Source organism: Typopeltis vanoorti, chromosome 3, assembly GCF_054136105.1.
Source record: "Typopeltis vanoorti isolate ZY-2024b chromosome 3, IOZ_Tvanoo_1.0, whole genome shotgun sequence".
NCBI classification, from domain to species: Eukaryota; Metazoa; Arthropoda; class Arachnida; order Uropygi; family Thelyphonidae; genus Typopeltis; species Typopeltis vanoorti.
Window position 1 is genome coordinate 141,948,841 of NC_143551.1, and position 21,479 is coordinate 141,970,319.

The 21,479-nt window shown below is 34.8% G+C and overlaps 1 protein-coding gene across 6 annotated transcripts in view; it reads right to left on the reverse strand.

Annotated features, from left to right (window-relative positions):
* The window catches only part of LOC150108619 (catenin delta-2-like), a 593,872-nt gene that overhangs the window by 356,912 nt on the left and 215,481 nt on the right, over nt 1-21,479 (reverse strand). For all 6 annotated transcript variants that reach the window (XM_090390888.1, XM_090390887.1, XM_090390891.1 and 3 more), the window contains exon 3: nt 21,302-21,373. In XM_090390888.1, coding sequence (XP_090247014.1) covers nt 21,302-21,373 — 72 coding nt within the window. The remainder of the gene's footprint in view (nt 1-21,301; nt 21,374-21,479) is intronic.

Sequence of the window (21,479 nt, forward strand, 5' to 3'; positions counted from 1 at the left end):
TGAGTACAAGTGGAGAGATTCTATTGGAACCAGAAGACAGTTTCCAGGCTATTCAAGATCATAAATTAAAGATGCCGAAAATTGGCATCTTCAATTTATGATCTTGAAGAGCTTAAATCCCAAGAATATAATTTCTAGGCATCTTGAATTCATAGCATAACTAAGTGGAAACACTTTCAACATCTTCAAGATCATCTTGAAGAGCCACTATATTGGAATTACACCTAATCATCTTTCCCAGCTTCATGTCATCAGCAAATGACTGAATATCTCCTTGAATAACAGTGACATCACTGATACAAAGGTTAAACAATTTTCAATCCAATTCACTAACTTGATATCTAAACCCATGCATTGAAACTTACACTTCAATTTAGCATGACAACCTCATGTGCTTTTACAAAATAAATAAAAGCAATATAAATACTACATACACGTTCTTTCATCAACTGCTTAAGAATAATAACAGCAGGAGAAACTACTGGCACAAGACCTGAATTGGACAGAATAGGAAACTAGATCATGTGAGGAATGGTGAGAATGTATGTGTGTGTGTGTGTGTGTGTGTGTGTGTGTTTGGTGAAGGTATGCAAATGTGATAATGATATGAATGTCAATAAGCATGGTTACAAATCTCATGGAGGAGTGGACCTGTATGTGTTGGGTTCTGACTTTTTAAAATGTGTGTGAGGACAGGAAGGAGAAAGTTGTCCAATTGAGCCAAGCAGACTGTAGACAGAGAAACTAGGTTTTGTTGGATCTTGAATGAATAGATTTCCTTAAAGAAATATTTTGTTCAAGAGTCAACAAGTTTAGCTAAACAATAACGAAAATGCTTGTACATAGGTAAAGATACTAATTGTTTAAGGAATCATATGCTAGTACAAATTTTGTAATATTACTTAAAGGTAAATGTCATTTGTTTGTAAGAAATTCTAATGGAAGAAGTATTCTTTATAATATATATGTTAGGACATAGTAACAGAGGTTCAAAGTCCACTAACGAAAACTTCAGGTGAATTGTGTAGCCCACAGCAAATTATTTATGTGCAGAACGGCATGTGCTCTATGTTTTCCAGGAAGACGCAGCACGCACATGGAGTTCTCCACGAAGACACAAATAGAATACAAGGCATGTGCGCAAAAGAGGGTGCCGAGCAGAGGTATGGTAGCGAAGAGGGCACAAAAAGTAGAAGGTATAAAAGGGGTTTGCCCCCACTTTGAGGCTTTTTTTTTTTTTTAAAGCTCTTTCTTGAGGTCTTTAGTCTGCTTTGGATTTTCTTGTGGAGTTGGAGAGAGTTTGAAATCTTATCGATAGTGTGTAGCTATTCACTGCCATCGGTTCACGATGTCGTACGGAAGGAATCGACAAGGAGAGAATCGGTAGCCTCCCGAGTAAGCTTGAAGGAACTGGGCGCTATATACATCCACATGGATTGATCCGAGCCATGCTGTTTCTAGTCGACGATGGGAAGAAAAGGCAGAACAATGAAGTCCAAGTCTAGCATGCGAGTCAATCGTCTAGGAGAAAATTAAACATTCCGTGGGATGAAGTAAGAAAAATTGACTGACTGAATGAGTTTCCAGAAATATGGTAATGTAAAACCTTTTATAATTCTTTTGTTAAAAATGAAAGGAATATTTTAATATAGAAGAAAAGAGATGTTATATTTTAGAACTCTAATCTTGTAGGAAGGACTATAGTGAATATTAGATAACAGTGTCTTAAATCTAAAGGCCATTTCTCAAGTATTTATAAGAATGAATTGCAGTTTGAATTAATTGTTGTAATGATCTATAAAGCTATCGATGCGATTGTTTTGAGAGTATGTGTAGACTAGTAAGGATATTTAGAAGATGCTAACAAAACTTGGTGCTGTGAAATTAACCTATGATTGGATAGGTTATGTGAATTATAGTTGCTATGTTTAATTTTAAAACTTAGGATACCTCTATTCCAATTGAGTATATTCTTGTAAATGTGTAATCTTAGGAATTTAATAAATGTATCTTGAATATCTTAACCTGTTTTGTGCCTTGAATTGAATCCAATGCACCGCTTGCTAATACCTGAATCTGAGCAAGAAAGTATTATATGAAAGAGACTACGACTGCGAACTAAAGTATTTTAATAGAGATGGATAAAATTGAGATAAAGAGTAATTAATAGATTGATTTGCTTAGTATATTTTCTGAAGGTTACTCCTTGGTTAAGAGGAATTTTAAACCTAGGGATCCAGCTGGCACAGCTTGATCAAATAAATATTGCCAGAACCTGATTAGGAGGTGACTTCAGACCGTTATTGCTGAGGATCGGACTCTATTCAGAAGTCTACCCTTTGTTAATTATTTAATATACTTAATCATTCTAAGAAACGGTCAATTGTGTGGATAGATTTTACTGTAGATGAGAGAGCATAATGTTCTGATATTTGCACGTGTATAGACCATAGAAATATATAGTTAAAGTGATAACACTACACAGTGATAATTTAAGATAAGTGATATAAGTAGGAGAACATAAAGTATAAAAAAATAAAGAACTGTCACGACATAACAGTTTTACACCAACATTCCATGAATGATGAAAGTTAAGACTCCAACTGAACCTAGTTTTCAAAAAAAGTTAGGGTTATGAATTTTGCTTAGTTCCTTATACAAGGATATGTGGCGAGTGTAATTATGTACATTAATTGCATTTGCTCTTCTGGCTGGTTTGCTTTGTGTGTGATAAAAAACTAATTTCAGGGAATTACAGATGCAATCACCATTCTATTTTATTCAAAAAGTTTAAGAAAAATGTCAAATTGGGATTTGGTTTTGACTTTTTTTTTGTGGGGGGGAAAGAGGGTTAATCCTTTCAAAGGAGGCACTGTTTTGGGAGAGAACTTAGGCTCTTTGCACTTTTAAATAGCGTGCCACATATCTATCAGACTTAAGGAGTCAGTGAGCTAAACAGGTTCATTAAAAAGAGGTACACAATTTTTTTTTTTTTTTTATATGGCACCATTGTCTGGTCGTATAATTATACAACCAGACAGTTATATAGTCCAACCACAGAAGCGAGAGCTCTCGTTGGCAGACTGCCAAGAAGAGTCAATTCATGATGAAGGGGAGAAAGAAATAAGGCGAAGTACAAATTAGTCAACAACATCGTATACTTTATGTATAAAGCATGCGAAATCACGTCCTTTATACGTAAAGTTTTCCAACTGTTATACAAGCAAAATAGTTACCACTTTAACAACTACAATGATCATAAAAGAGAAGTTAATTTTCTGATGTAATAATAAACACTCATCCCACAATACAGAATGATTACCCTATTATTGGAATGGATTCTCCTTCTATTGACATGCGCACAAGTGTTGAAGGGTCTTTGTCTGTGGGCATACTATACCAGAACCAATCTTTTGTTGTTGTATCTTTAAGAACCAAAAAAGACAGAGAATCATGGAACAAATTTGTTTCTAATTTAGAACATGATTTATATAAAATAAAACCCAATGTATATAAGATTTTGAAACACTTAAATGCCGATACCAAAGAAAACATAAAATTAAACACTGAACTGAAATCAGAAGAATTTCTAAATTACTATACAGAATTGTGGACAGACAATATTTTAAAAAAGACAACTGGCAAACAGTTAACGAAAATGAAATAACTAAAGAAGAATTAGAAATCAGCCTGAACAAAACAAGAAATGGAAAATCACCTGGAAAAGATAAGCTAGGTTCAGAACTATATAAATATGCAGGAACAAGATTCAAAGAAAGACTCATTTTTTTTTAAATAAAATGTATTCAACTGGTATCTCCCCAATAGAATGGAAAAAAGCAATTGTGATTTCTATCTTTAAAAAAGGTAATAGAAATGACCCTAAAAACTATAGAAGTATCAGTATACTAAATTCATGTTACAAAATATATAGCAGAATCTTAAATAGCAAACTAATGAAATATTCCGAAAACTTTATTTTAGAAGGTGAGAATGGATTAGAAAAGGACGATCATGTATACACCCAGCCTTTTGCCTAAAATTAATAATTGAGAAAAGAAGAGAATACAATTTAGAAACACATATTGCATTTATTGACTTTGAAAAAGCATTTGACAAAGTTAAAAGAAACATATTTAACATATTAAAAGAAAGACAAATACCAAATAATATCCTAAAAGCCATCACAAGTATATATGAAAATAATCAAATACAAATAAGATTAAATCACGAGCTATCATATACGAGAGAGATAAACCAAGGGGTCAGATAGGGATGTCCCCTCTCAGCAACTCTTTTTAATATCTACTTAAATGAAATAATAATAAAATGGAATAAAAATTTACATCAAGGAATTAAACTTTCTCACTCTCCTTTTTGCCGACGACCAAATAATTACGAATTCTGAAGATAACTTACAGAAAGCTATTTTAGATCTAAATGAGATAGCCAAAGAGTATGATAATATCAACAGAAAAATCAAAAACTATGGCCTTTAAAGGAAAAGATCCAGCAAGAACTAAAATAGTAATAGATAACAAGATCTTAGAACAGGTGAATTCATTTAACTATCTAGGATGTATGATCACATATGAAAAAGAAAAAGATATAAACATAAAAATTCAAAATATTTAAAAATAACACATGTAATTAACTCTATATTTAAACGAAACCTAGTTCAAAAACAAACCAGACTAAAAGTATACAATACATTAGCCCTACCAGTCTTAATGTATGGAAGCGGAATCTGGCCAATAAAACAAAAAGACAAACAAAGATTAACAACAGCAGAAATTAAGTTTATGAGAAAAACTGCAAAGTATACCCTATTTGATCACAAAAGAAACGAAGAAATTATGAAAGAATTAAACCAAGAACCAGTAATAGAAAAAATTAAAAAATATAAACATAAATGGATGGAACAAGTTCAAAGAATGAAAACAGAAAGATTACCAAAACAAGCCTTAAAGTATAAGCCATTAGGAAAAAGAAAACCAGGACGTCCTCTTAAACGATTCAACGATGACATCTAAGGTTGGAACAGGCCATGCTAGGTCTAAATCCTTGATACGCATGATAATGATCTTTAAGAACCCAACAACTTGACCAACCAATTACATAACAGTAAGAAGAAAATTATCTTCGCTGAAAGAATTTACTGAAGTGGAACAAACAAATAAAAAAAGTTATCAACAAACAAGGGTTCCCAGATTATCTGATATTCAGCTTGACCATTGTACTAAATGTTCACCTTGAAACATTGATTTTATATGGAGTTCATATAAAATGTGTAGACATGTTTCTATAGATCTAATAGTAGCTGTCATAAATACTCTTTCACAACAATCAAAATTGCGTGCACATACTAAAATACAATGAAAGCATATAGTGCAGAGGTTACTGCACATGATTTGGATAAGAAATAATTTTTCAGAATGGCTGTGGATACAAATATGAAATAATTAAAACAATAGAAACCAGACAACTTTTATTCACAAATTCTCAATATGTGGTCCATTAGACAACTATTGTGCCTGCATGTGATCAAGTGACAGTAGGTTTGGCGAAAGAGCCACACACTTGCTTTTAGTAAAGCAAAGTAACGCTAACTGTTAGACGTTCGCCGAAATGCAGTGTCACCACTTAGATATGTGAATGCTTAGTTCTAAGATGCGAACTATTCTGCTCGTCAAAGAAAGGGATGGCCACAACACGTCACCATATTCAAATCCTTGCTAAACCCATGGCTAGCCAATGCTATTACCATTACTGCAATATCCTCGGTTAGCAAACTTTTATCAACTATTCAATTTTTTTTTTTTTATCACCACCATCCCACATGGCCCCTTCTGAAAATTTGCGAGATAATCTTCAGTCCTGTCAAACCTTCGGCGATTGCAGCGCCACTGCGCAGTTGTATTTTAAATTCAGCGTTGCAAATAAAATAGCAAGTTTCCATTCCGTTTAGCTTTATGTTAATAGTTAACATTCTCGAAAATAAATCAATTTCGTATCACCCAAATCATTTATAATAGCTATATGAGGGTTGGTTTGAAAAGTTCGATATAAAAAAAAAATAATAAGTTAAACACATTTTTTTTGGAAAAAATCATCTTTATTTCTGATGCTGTGAAAAACTGGTGTTTTCAAGTCATTAATTAATAGAGCACCTAATATGGGCTCCTCTCCCTCAAGCTTACAACGTCTCACTATCTAAAATTTAATGGAATTGAATGGTTACATCATCATCAAATCCAGAAGATAACCGACTCCTATATTCCAAAGCCTAAGGTTTCTTCAACAGACCAAAGGATGAAGCTCGTCTTCTCCATAGAAGCAGTTTTAAATATCAACGCCTTTTCAAAGAAAGTTGTGAAGCCTTTTATATCGGCCTAACTTGAATCGTAACGATCGTCTCTCCAAAAAGTTTGGGAGAATCATTTTATGTAAACATTTTTAATAGTTTTAATATTATTAATATTAATTTCTAGCTCGAGGCAACCGGCTTTACTTGGTAAATCGATTGTTGTATCTTGTATTCCTGTTCTTTGATTTGCTTGTTTCTATATACTCATGATGTACTGTTATTTTCAGTACGAAAAGTCTGTACTTTTATTAAAGTTAAATATTGTGGTGGTTATCAAAAAGGCTACTTTCTTTTCCTTTTTTTTCCCTTTCTTATGCACGTTCTTGGTGTCGTGGGCATGATTTGAAAGCAAATATTTACAACCAAAAAGGAAATGTTACGTTGTGTTTATGCTGCTGTGATTTGAATAATGGAAGAGAGCAATTCAGTGACAACAATCAAATCCGATAATAGATGCTCGAAGAAAGCGATGAAGTACGGTCCAACATTGACATTCGACTCTGGAAAGGGGAGTGTAGTACAATTAAGCATCGGTTAGAAGAATCTAATAGCATTAGTACTCAGAACTGGGAAAGATGGAAGCAGTCATTTCTGTTAAATATGTAGAAGGAACTCAATTTGTATACTCTTTAAATTCGAGAATGGGATTTGCGGATGCTTTTGCCCGTCTTGGATGGACATAAGGAGTAGATGAATAATATCTCTTTCGACAGCCAAGCATTGCCTTGTAACCATCGACGATTTTATTATTTTATTCATTAGAAAATGAAAATCTCACGATCTCCAATTTTTGTTTTAGTAACGCCCCTCTGGAGGGCATGAATATTATAATCCAAACTTTTGATAGGCCCTCACTTCTGAGGCGATTGTGAAATGGAAGAACTGTTCTTAGAATGAAAGTGCGTTCTCAGCAGCTGAATGATTGCAGACATCCAATGTATAGACAAAATCCAGCTAGACTTCTTGCCCGCTGCTACAGTTCTCTCTCTTCTAAAGAACCGATTAATAAAACAGTAGCAGCAACTTCCAAGCTATAGCTCGAGAGAGAAAAAAATCACTTTAAAATAACGTCGAGCTACAACTGCCACTGTCAGACGAGCTGCTGTCTGGCAAGCATTTGGAGAAGATGCCTGAACAGGATACTCATCAAGATGGTGAAAACACAACCTCAAAAAAATTAGGTTATATGAAAGATTCTTGTAATCTAAAAAGGTTCATTGCAAGTGTGGTGAAAAAGAAATCATGTAACATCTTTTGATATGGTCACAAACCTTGATTAACTAGAAATTTAGATAAGTGCACAGATGCTGCTGAGAAGTTGTGGAATTTGAAAACTCTAATTTGAACTAAATTTGAAAACTCATGTTATTGCTTATATGTTAACTTGTATTAATATCGTCTTTTTACCAAATACTGCAATCTGCACATATTTTATGATTTGTGTAATTTAGCAGATGAATTTGGCTTTGTTTCCATTGGACACGACACGAAATAAGTTTTAGTCCTGTTACAGTGAAAGTTACGTTCAGGTTCTAAAACTGCATCCTGGGATGAACAGAATAAAATTCTAAGTTATATACACATTATTTGAAATGAAACTGTCAATCTGAATATACGCTATATGGAATTTAACAGCCTTATCTAAAGAAGAAATAAATTTCTTACGAGTAGATAAAGAGGTTGTCAGAAATATTATATTAAACTTTTAAGGCCCTACACGGTGCTAAATCAACACTTCAAATAAGGTTTGTCATTAATTCTGACTACTTCCAAATTTATGTTGCTCTTATACATATCAATTTTTTAGTAGTTTTTTTTCTTGTTTTGTTTTAATTCTTCTATTTGAATATCGTTAAATATATGACAGTACTACTTTCGCCTACCGAGGACTTACCGTAGGTACGACGCTGCAGGGATACATAGTATGGCAAAAAAACTAAGGAGGCTGAATTCAAATAAGCCAAAATATGGATAAGGAAAATATTTTGAGGGAAACTAATAATGAAATAATCTTTCTGAGACTGAATACAACTATGTTGACTATTATGTTACTTCAAACTTTGAAGACAGTTGAAAAATTTGTGTCTGTTGTTGTGAAGGTAATTTGTTTTGCATCACACTTTTCTGAATGTGAATATTCGGAAATCCAGCAGTGGATTTTCGCCTGTTGATTGATTGATTGATTAATGAAGGCACTGAAGCGGTTTGAAAAAGTTCCAGTATCGGTCTCTAGAGGGTTTCTGAACAATATCTAAAAAATAGAATTGTAAGAAATAAAAGTGATTAAAAAATCTTTAGCCAACCCACAACTTTCGTGAGTGGAAAAAACTCGAAGAAGAGTTTTTTCCACTCACGTCCAGTTATTTGTAGGCACAAATAGCCGAGAAATATATATGAAATAATTAGTGTTTATATAAATGTAAGTAATGGTGCACTTCAGATAATACAAGTTTCCTGCTCTCGCTTTCTGTTTGCCTGGAAGTACATTGAATGATCGAGTTTTCCCGAAGCCAACAATAAGATTTATAGCGGAATAACCCTTAACTTGTCGCTATCGGGTGATATCAGCTAACTTTTTTTTTTTAAAATCACTGAAAGAGTTCTACAAAATCGACAAAGGTTCGAAATGGATTCAATGTATACTGTATTCTTGTGAGTATTAGCATCCGATATTAAGGGAGTTACAAAAGGCGAAAATAGTAAAACAAAATAAAATAAACCTCGTAAATAAGCAGTGAAATAATATCCACTGTAATAAATGAATGCTTTCCAGTCATATTACCGCAGTAATTGCGATTATTCATAAGTAATAACCATCATGAAAAACATCAGGTAAGGCTGAAGACTTGCTCGCTTATTTTTCCCCCTCCCCTTCTTAATCATCGGAAAAGTGAAATATATATTTCGAACGCCTCTGTCATAGGTTCATTACTGAAGATAGCAAACGTCCTAATTTTTCTTTCAGCGAGCAAGGTTCAAGTGTGTCTATAGGAGGTCCTATCGTGAACGTAAGTCTTTTCTTTCTAACATGCATAAAACTTCGCAAGACCGTGAAGGACTTCCTTCTTTTCCATCTAGGAAAAGGAGCACACCACTCAGATATGCTATTGTCGGGATTGTGCAATCATTCATTTGTCGGTCTGGGTTTCCGAGCGATTAACATCTGCTCTTCAACCAGAAGGCTGTAAATGTTTGTAATTGTTTTTAGGTGGGAGATGAAATGCATCGCCTAGTGTGATACCACCATTCCACTTAATGGAGGCCGGAAGTGGCTGGAAAAAGCTGTGTTTGATCCCTAAAAAAAGGGTTTCCGGATTATGTATGTATAAAATACAATAATAATAAAATCTTAAGAGTGCTCACGGTACTAATGTACTACAAATTTACAACTTAACATTTCGTTTCGTGGATGAGTCGCATAAAAATTTGAGCTCCTTTTCTCCATTTATCAAGTTTACACACTAAAGGAACTGCGATATGCAAGATTACTGAAAGATTAAATATAGAAGAATTCTTCTATATTTAATCTTTCAGTAATCTTGCATATCGCAGTTCCTTTAGTGTGTAAACTTGATAAATGGAGAAAAGGAGCTCAAATTTTTATGCGACTCATCCACGAAACGAAATGTTAAGTTGTAAATTTGTAGTACATTAGTACCGTGGCCGGAAGTTGGCCATTTTCAGTAATTACTGAAAATGGCCAACCAAGAAAAGCGTCCTTATTTTTAAATCATCACAGCGATTCTAGTGCACTTAACTAAAGATTTAACCACGAATGTATTTACAAAAGACTAGCATGAGTTCCAGTGATGGCCCATAAACTCTACTGCAGAGTTTGCACAATCATTTCGATCGTCCAAACTGATTTCTATAGCAACCTTTCTGAGATGCAGTGCTCCTGTTATTTCGCTAGTCTTTTTTATGAGACTTCCTAGTCTTCAAAATCCAGGAGGTGCCGACACAAGCATTTGGTCTGCTGATATCTAGACTCTTATGCACAACATGAGTATAGTAATCCAGATAGGCGTTATAGGCTTACGTATAAGCTTTTCGTAGTTGTAATCATTATGTAAGATGATGCTCCCACCTCACATAATGATGTGAGGATGGCCCTTTTGACAGCCATCTGGTAACCACACACACACAAGCGTGTGTGGTTACCTGTAATAACTTAGGGGTTATTTCTTGTAATAACCCCTAAGTTCCAAGCAAAGATCTGCATTGTAAGTTTTTCCACAGGAACGACAAAAGAGCGAGACTTCTAAAAGTGGTTCAGTGTTGATGTGTGGTGTTCTGCATTGACTCATTGATAATCAGGTGTGTATATGTGCATACAAGAAAACAGGCATCGAGATCTGTGCTAGGTTCAAACAAAGACATTTCATGGACATAACGTTTGTGTCTGTATGCTTTCGAAAGTGGGTGGGGGGGGGGATCTTAGTTTCCGGTTCCTAAACTTCTGATCTTAAATGGGAATCGACTGTACTGGGAGGATATTTACTTAAATGATATCATTAGTGGTTCTATAAAACAGGCTACATAAACGTACCACAATTACTTCCACTTTGCTATGGTAAAAAGAATCTCCTAGCCAGAGGTTTCGAACATTTTAACTATTATTAACTTCAATTTTAAGATTGCCCAGCATCATATTGAAAAAAGTGAAGAGAAGGCAATTAAATATTTAGCTGAATTAAAGGCAAGCACTGTGTCTTTAGCACTGTGCGGAAACCATTCTTCTAAAATATGTACTTAAAATTAGTTCCAGACTATGCACTACTTTTAATGGATGGCCGAATATTTTAGGGCCACCCACGAAATTCGTTTCTTTTCGAAATGATGTTTGTGTTTCAATACGACTGAAATGGTCTTTAAAAACTTTTTCAAAAAAATGGCATGTGTTTGCATTGTTGTCACATCTTTAGGAAACTTATTCAAATTGATGCACAATTTACAACTTTTCATGGTGTAGAATTTATGGGGAGTGTTGGAGTAATTACTTTACTTACAATCAGGAAAATAACACTGTACGTTTCGATCTCTATATCAAGGTCATCATTAGCAAAATATATGAGGGTCTGGAAAGTTCTGATAAACACCTAGAACAAAAATGACATTGAAGTCTGATATAGAACCACAAGAAACATCTAACCCCCACGTTTCATCAAATTGTAATAATTTGTTCTTTTAGGATATATAACAATACATAAAATAAATAAATTTTTGTTTTAGGTGTTTATCAGAACTTTCCAGACTCCCCCCCCCCCTCGTACATATGAACAAGACGCATGCTACTATACATAAGTACTTTAACCGCTTTGTTAATATTTTACACTATACTGACCTCTGGTGTGAAGAAATAAGCTAATTAAATAAAAAATGTATAAATAATAATAATTATTATTATTTGACACCTCCAGGGAGTCCAAAGACTCATCGAGGGAGAGTGTATCAACAGCATCGAACGATAGGTCTCCTTCCAACTACTAACCGCGCTCAAACTTACTTAACTGAGCCATTAGGAACAGAGGCTCTACCAATCGACCAACCTTTGCCGGCTATATAAAAGATAAAAATATTACATTGGAAGTACAACAAATGCATGTCTACAGTCCTATTATCTTAAGGTTTTCTTGTGTTAGGGTTCAGTCATTATGTTCTGGGTGCTATATCATGATGGCAGAACCCTAACACAGGAAAACCTTAAGATAACAAAACTGTAGAGATGCATTTGATGTAATCCACTGCATATTATAAATAAAATTAATTTTTTATGTAATTATTTATTTTATCTTATTTTTTCTCACTACAGTTCAGGATAGTGAGAAAGTAACAAAGCAGTTAGATTTAAAGTACCTATAGGTTTTCTTGATGATGACCTTAGTAGGAATGTAACCACCGTGTAAACTTGAAAGAATTTGCAAGCTTTTCTCATCTGCATTTTCTTTGTATGAATTAAACTAATGCTCGACATCTAAACTCCTTCATAGATTTTTTTTACAGACAACGTTTCTGAGCTGGAGAGACACCAAACTATTGCATAAAGCTGATCAAACCAATTTCTCAGTTCACATAACTACAACTGTTATTTTTATTTCCCGTAGTTTCTCAACCTGCAGCGCTCTGTATTGAAAAATTCAAAGAGACGCGTAAAAATGGCGTACCATCATCATCTTGGTGTAAATTAAACATTACCAATCAGTTTTAACTGATCAAAATCTATAACTCTGCTTAGCACCAATTTTGCTGCGCCCGGCATTACAACTTGCAATTTATAGTGCTTATTTTATAATATTTTTGGTCAGAACTACTTATATGATTTTTCCCTTGTATGGACTGCTTAATGGATCTGAACTTAAATGTTTAATTCAAGTGACAATCACGGATAAATGCCAGAAAACCAATTCATTTAAGGTGTCATTCACTACACTACAGATTATAATTGAAGTTGTTCGGACATCACTTTTGTAGCTAAAAGGGAGAACAAGAAGGCAAAGACATATTTAATAAAGTTACTTAAGGATAATTGAATAATAACTGCAACATGTAGGGCTAAACCTCAGAGGTCTAAAATATTAATTGGAATGATGATCCAGTTGGAACTGAATTTTTAAGAGGATTCGATGATTCCTTCGATTCGAAGAGAAGTAGAAATCGATTGATAGCAGCAACTTTTAGGGGGAGCCCGAGCAGGACGTGATTCTACCTTACCATGAAACATGAGACCCGAGACTCAGATTAAACAACACGGTCAAGGGCACTGATAATTCCTTAGCCGCTTCACGCAAGACCGTGCCGGTATGCCATCCAATCCCACAGATGTGTTCACATTAAGGTTCTGTAATAGACTAGTCACCTCCACTTTATTCATCACTATTCCCGTATAAACTAATGGTTCCTTTATTTTTTCAATGTCACCACCTGGATGATATGCTTTTGCAAAGTGCGCGCTCAGTAACTCCACTATATCGACTGATTCGGTGACCTCCTTACCATCGTCATTCCTTAAAATCATTTTGCCATGTACAGTTTTTTTCTTGCTTGCAGCATATTGAAAGAACTGTTTGGGATTCTCTTTTGCTTGCATAGCTAGTTTCCTTTCATAATCCGCTTTTGCTTGTTTTACCACACTCGTTACATTTCTGGCCTGCACTTTATACCGTTCGTGTGCCTGCAGGTCATCCCCTTTCTTTAAATTCCCTCCACAGTTGTTTCTTTTTTTTGCAGCTCAAGCTTAATGGTGTTATTCATCCATTAAACCCCTACTTGTTTTACTATTCGGACCCTAGGTATACAATCAGCCATAACCTCCTGTAAATGCTCCTTGACCACTTCCCATGATCTATCGACGTCCAGCCCTTGCAGTTGTACATGCCATGGCACTGATCCAAGCAATCTCCTAAGCCTGTCATACTTGCCAGCACGGTAATTCCACATATATCCTGTCTTAATCGAAAATTCCACACCTTTAGCCACCTCCCAGGTCAATACCTTATGATCACTCTCACCGATAGGTGGCAACATGATCATATTCATTACAGTCAAATTCTCAGATGCTATTACCAGGTCAAGCACTCTCACACCTCTAGTATTTTCAATTACATGCTGTCTCAGATAGTTATCCCTTAATAATTGAATAAAATCCTTTTCCTTCCTCACATGTGTCCTCTCCTCCTTCCAATCAATGTTACCATAGTTGAAATCCCCCATAATAATTACCCTTCTTCCACTCATTTCATCAATTTGTTTATGCATACTATCTCCACCATCTATTCCATCACCTGGTCTATAGCAGCACCCAACTATATATTTTATTCTGCCAGTCTCAATCTCACACCAAATGGCCTCAAATGAGCTCCTTTCACTATCCTGCGATACAACTTCAATTCTCCTTGGCTGCAGTTTATCAGCTATCATCAATAATACCCCTCCCCCCATTTTATTCTCTCTGTCCCTCCTAAACACATATAGCCTACACATTCTATCCCACTAACTATATCATCTTCCGTCAGCCATGTTTCACTAATGCCAATAACCTGTGGCCAGGAAGAGCCAATCAAGGCCAAAAATTCTTCCTTCTTGTTCCTAATACTCCTGGCATTAGTATACATGAAATGCAGTGATCCCTTAGTTCCACCCCTATATTGATGCGTTATGCTAAATGACCCATTCCCATTTTTTGTCCTTAGTGCTGGCTCGGGTACATGATATACATTCTTACACTCATCTGTCTCCCTGATGACTGCATATCCACCACCCCCCCTCCATGGTAGTTCTAGTTTCCCTGGTTTTGCACATCCATTTTCACTTCATTCAGCAACACTCTTTCCAGTCTCCGCACACCAAGTCCATTCAAATGCAGGCCATCCATCTTGTATAAGTCCTTTCGCCCTTCAAACTCATTCCACACGTCCACGAATTCCACACCACACTATCTGCATGACCTGCGCATAATGTTATTTGCGATTATGGCCCTCCTTCTAAACTCCTCTCTGTCATACCGCGGCAACAGACTAACCATTCTAACTCTGTCACTCTTTTCTTTCGCTACCTTTAACAATACTTTCAAGTCCTCTCTCATAAAAAATTTATCACCTTTCAATTCATTCGTACCCGCCACAATTATTAATTCTTTCACCCTCTGTTTTTGCACTCTAATACTCTCACTTACATCCTTAAATTTCGCACCCGGTAAGTACGATTTAGTTACGCTGCCATCTATCAATCCTCTTAATGACGAGTCACCATACAACACTCTTTCCTTCATTTCAGAAACTCTCCCATTCTTAGGCTGTTTATTTACGTTAGCTGAATCACTCTGGAAAGAGTTTTGCAGGCGCTCTAATTACCGCTGCGCATTTTGTATCACTGCGCGCAACCTAGCGATCTCACTTCCTACAAATAATTCCTCATTATTTTTATCATTTAAACCATTTTCTCTCTCTGTATGGTTGCTTTCACTCTTTCTAAGATCACCGCTCTCATTGCCATCTTGTACATCGCAATTCCCTATCAAGCCACTATTTTCACTCACATTCTGGCTTTCTTCAACCATAACTATCTCACAACCTGACACATACTTCAACTCCTCACTTTGCTTACACTTTCTGCACATTCTCCCACCACTATCACTTTCAATCCACATTCCAGCCTCATTCGGGAATGTATACATCCCACACACATCACATTGGACAAACTCACTCACATTATAGTTTTTGAATGATGGCGTCATATTTTTGGACGCCATTATCTTACGTCGCATTGGCGCCATATTCAAATCTATGAAACGTAACGTTATATACTAAATTAAATAGCGGAATTCACACCAAAATCCCACAGACACAACAAGCTACCAAAATTAGGCAATATTACGTTATGATTTTAACCTATATTCTAATTTTTACTCAAAATTGTACTTAGCTTTCGGGAGCTCTCTGAAAACACAACCATCCGTCTCTATTTACTATTTAGGTTCATTCGTCTCATAAGTTCGCTATCAAGTGGTGATAGCGAACTTGGTATTCAAATGAAAACTGCCGTTTAAGGAGGAGTTTTTAATACTGCGTAAATGGACGTTTAATATATATAAAAGTATACACAGGAATTAGTGAATCAATTTCCAAAATGTAATAGTCATACATTGCGTATCAAAAAAGGTGCAGTTTTACTACCAGAATTAGTCTAATCCGTCTAAACTATTGTCGGGTCTTAATTGTTTTTGTGCATGGTTGCAAAAGCGTGCAATTCCGATGTTTCTCTCTTCATCGAAATTTTTCGAGTATGGTTTATATATATTTTTTTTTATTATGCAATTGGCAAATACTGTTAACTTGAAATTAACGGATGCGTGTCCACGCGGCAGTCAGCTGTCGTAGGCAGGGCCGGCTCTATCGACCGTGCAAAAGTTGCATTTGCACAGGGCAAAAAGTTTTCGAGGGCGACAAAATTGGCCTAAACTATACGAAAAATAAACCATAAAAAAAGTCATTTATTCCTTCTCTGTTGAAACCAGACTTAAAGATGTCGTTAAATTTTTAAATAATAAAACTTCATTTTACTGTATATTTTTTAAAAATCATAATCATTTAAAATAATGTAGCATCATGTTGCGTTTAATATCGCACTGTCAGTGTTAATATCAGACAACCGCGCGGTTAGCCTAGTGGCTTTGCGCTTCGCAACCATATGACTGGGGAAGGAGTGTCCCAAGTTCGATTCCCGTTGTAGACGTGAGGAATTTGAGGATCTTCCTCAGGCATAGCCAAGTTAGCCGGTCTTGGGCGCGGTCAGTAGGGTTTTTTCCGCCAGTTTATCTGGCGTTTTTCATCCCGCAAACAGGCAAACCGGCCCCGTGAACATACACCTCTACAGTCAAAAATATATCCCCCCCCCCCCAGCGGCAGACCAGGCGACGGGTCGGTTGGGAGTAGTACTAACAAGAAGTCGCATCTAAGTAACACGCGGACCCTGCATAGGAAGCGGGAATAACGCGAAGAAGAAGTGTTAATATCAGACAACGTGACAATAGCAGAACGCCCTTCAATCTTGCATTTATTTACGATTCCATTGCTGGCCGTGAGTCGACCTTGACCTGAGAGTAAATCTCATTTAACCAAAAAGACCAAACAATCATAATGAGATAATTAAAGAATCAAAATACATAAAATATAGTTATGCAGTGATTGTTAATATTTTTTTTTTTTGGTACAGTTATTAGGATTTGGCTTTTAAAATAATTTTAGCATTCTAATATGCCTGATAAAAGGAAAAAAAAAAACTATCAGGAGCAGAATATCACAAACGAAAATCGGAAAGAGAACGCAATATTCAGAAACAATGCGGGACTTTGCATAAATATCTAAAAACTGAAACAGCTGACGTAGTACAAGAGAAAATAAACGAAAGGACCGGAGACCAAAAATTCTGAGCTCATGGCAAGTACTTTAATTGCGATTCCAGTAATGTCGATATTAGTAACAATTGATTTTAATTACCCATGCAGATGCACATTTTTAGAACAAAATTCCACCGTTAAACGGTTAATTGTCTCTCTTTCTGTAAAAAAGAGTTTATGATCATTGTTCATTAACTTACGAATTTTCATTAGCTAATGCTACTATTTAGAATTTATGATCAGCCATGTTGAAGCTTAGCTTAACATCACGGCTTTTAAGACGTCATTAAAAGTTTTTTTTTTTGGGGGGGGCGAAAAATATGCAATTGCACGGGACGAGAAAATTCCTAGGGCCCGGCTCTGGTTGTACGTATTTCAATCGAGTATACAGGCAGAAGTTGTCCTATAAAATCTATTTAACAGTCGGCAAACAAATGCTTCTAATTAGGCGACACTAACAACCATATCATTAACAAGAGTTATAGAAAGAACCCAACACATTGTTACAGAAGTAACAAAGTCAAATCATACTTTTTTTTTTTTTTTTTTTTTGCAATTGCTCATATCACGATCTCTTAAAATATACAAGTGTCTTGTCCAATGTATATTTCTATTATACTATGAAAAAACAAAACTTTAATGACAAATAACTGACAGCTACTTCTTAAAATGTGACATGTGATACCTTAGCATAATACTAGAATCATACAAAAATAGATAAGGGAAAAAAAGATATCTGCACAAAACTCTGAACTAAATGGACCAAATGACTAAGTTAAGAAAGTGGTCAAAATGCACATCACAGTAGATGCTAAAGATAGTGCAATGTATCTTCCTTAACAAGTAACACGTGTCGAGAGTTTACAGAGCTGCATAGAGTGATAAAGCAATATATATATCTTATCACAATAGCAATTGACTTAGAACAAAGGCAGGGTTTATCAGCTACTCCGCCTGCACATACATAAAAGAAAGCATTTTGAAAACTAATTCTTATATGCTAAAATATTTGGCATTCTCCACTTGCAAGGCCCCATTTAAAACGGAAATAATATAAAAAAAATCCTGTTGCTTGCACTTAAGTTAGTTTGGATGATATTTATATATCTTTAAAGTGACTTATGATACTTAACAGCATTAGCACATTATTCGGGCTAAGTCTGCGAAATAGCAATGTCTTCTAGAATTTTAATTAATCATGATTAAAGAGATGAGTGGATCGATTAACGGTCAGCGACTCTGTACACAGTTATTACCTTTGTTTATTCATCTTATGGAATAAAATGTAATGGAGTGCAGTTTTGGTCTGATACCATACAGACCAAAGCATAATTTATTGTCATAACAAATATTATAATACTATAAGTATATTATATGATTATAATATCCCCTTGTAGTCCCAGGCCTCATCGCATAGACCAGTCTTTTTACAACCATATATACTCCACTATATCCGTCAAATGTATATTCCTCTCTATCAATAGTGCGAGTGTTCTCCGCTCCGGCTTTTGCCTGTTTTATGGAAACAAAATTCCTCAGAGTACATAATTTGTGTAGATGAATGGACACTGTTTTGAGGCGCTTATGCATTTTGCGATACACATCTAAAATGAATAAGGTTAGTAAAATGCGTTAAACTTTTTTTTTATTTTATTTTTACAAAAACGTAAAAATTTCGGAAAAAAAACGTAACTCGTTTTCGCAATACGTGATAGTTCTTGCGAAAACAATGGAAATATCGATAGTCGAAAATTTTACTCTGAAGGACTTCAACCCGCATTGCATGTAAGAAAAGGACGGCTTTACGATAATTGTTCTCAGAAGAACTTTTGAATTTGTTTTTCAAGTAGTTTCAGGTTAAGACTGCTTTAGATTTTTTCCTCTTCATGATTCAGCTTTTATTTCAATTTTATTGTCACAGTAATTTGAAATATTAATATTTTTCTTTATTCGCAAAAACCTTCAACGAACCGTTTTATTCGCAAAATGATAAATTAGTATGCTTGAAGTGTAGCAATTTCTGTTTGAAAACCAGTCCCTAGATTCAAGGCCGATCGATGAATTTTTCCTTTTTCACTATAATACAACTTTTTTTAAATTAGCAAAACTGATAACTGCTATTAGCACCCTGCCGTGATGAAATTTAGTATTTGGGATTACCTAAAATTTATCGAATTTTAGGTAATCAATTTTAGGGTTCAAATGTGTGTACAGTGACATCATTACCACAAGAGTGTGGTTAATGAAAGCACCTTGGATGATCTATTATCATTTCCTTACTTGTCAGTATACTTTCTATATTGTATAAGGGAGACATTTGTTTTGCGATTTGTATATGATGTTGAATCGTTCGCTTAATTTTGTTACTAAAACGGTTCGATTCAAAACCAGATGCTTGATAAAGTTCGATTCAACTACCAAATTTTAATAAAAATATGCCATAACATGCATTTATAAAGAAGGATGGACAAATTAATTTAATTGGTTATTTAGAAAAATAACGGTGTAAATATATATTTTTACATTACAACTGACCATTTTATATTCACTACACAAAACATAAAATTCAATTGTAGAATGCAGTATTTGTAGAAAAATTTTAACAGCATTTTGGCAATTGACATAAATAATGACGGTAACACTCATCTTATATTTCAAGTTTTTTTTTTCTTTTCTTAAGTCAATTGTCAACACCATAACATAGAGGTGTGATTTAAAAGTAGGCTCTTAAGAAGTGAATTCAAAATAATTTTCTTCATTATGCAACGAAGTTTCTCGAGTCTGGATTTTGAATTATACATACTAAATTCTAGGAGAACGCTCTTGAAACTTCCCACAAATTGTTTATTCCGCTTGTTTCCTCATCCGGATCATTACTTTGCTGGAATGATTTTTTCAAGCTTTATTTTAGCATTTCAAGTTTGCAATTCATCACCAACTTTTGGTTCTGTTGGATATTCAACTTTCTGTTAGGCTATTAATCACAAAAAAAAAAAAAAAAAAAACGTTTGAACGTTTGACAATTTATCTTTTCATTAAGTCAACAGTTCCAAATCATTAACTTGATCCTCCAAAAATAAAAGTGTACAGTGGTCATTTATATATAAAACAGCACGTTGACAGGAGGAAGAAATTTTTGGTGAAAATCTTCATACAGTATCGACTTCTGAGAGACAAGAGAGATGGTAAAGAAAAGAGAAGAGAGCCTTTCCGTGCCGGATATCTTTTGCAAGATTTCCTACCACCTGTAGGAGCCTAAGGATTTATGGATGATCAAATATATGGACCAGATTATTTATTTATTTATATATTCATCAGCGAGATTTTTCAACTTAAGTGTTTCATAAAATCTTTAAAAAATATATTACGATCCGTTTTGTCCATCCAAATAAGTCTTGTTGGCACTAACTGGATCATGCCGCTGCCCTCCCCATTCTGGCAATAACCAGAAGATATTAATATTTCAGCTACACATTCATGTAATGTCAAGATGATTAGGAGCATTTTTATTTATTTGTTTTTGTGAATATACAGATGACAGGATTTAAAGAATGCACATTTTTCGCTGACAGTCACTTGTCAGTTAAAAAGAGCTATCACCAATGAATATAAAAACACTCCAATCGAAAACACGATCATCCATACGTCCAAAAGTTATTATATATAGGATCAGGTATTTGTAATTCACGGTGTCTATACTTGAGTTATTAGTACATTCTCCTGGAGTCGAAGACTCATCAAGAAAGAAGTTTCTATACCAAATATAGAAATAAATATTACAATAGAACTATTTTAGTAAATTTCTACTTGCTTATTGTTTTTTTTAATAAATGTATCAATTTCATAACTTAATGGTACATTTTCCAATTTTGCACTGAATAAATAATAAGTATATCAGATATATAAAACTACATTTTTCTGTTATCGCATACACCGGTAATGACAGCAGTGAAACTATTTAACTCATTCCTTTTAAGATCCATCAAATATCACTGAACAAAGTTTTGTTAACATAAGTGATATTATTAAATTAAACTTACCTTTCCTAGCTGATTTGCTACACACTGTCTTTCCGCTTCCAACTCCCGAGCTAACTGTTCGAATTGAGCTTCCTGTAAAACAACGGGCATTAGTACCCTCGGCCTACAAGCACTATGACAAATACTCTGACAAAACATATCAATAGCTAGCTATTTTATCAGCGAATGATACAATCGT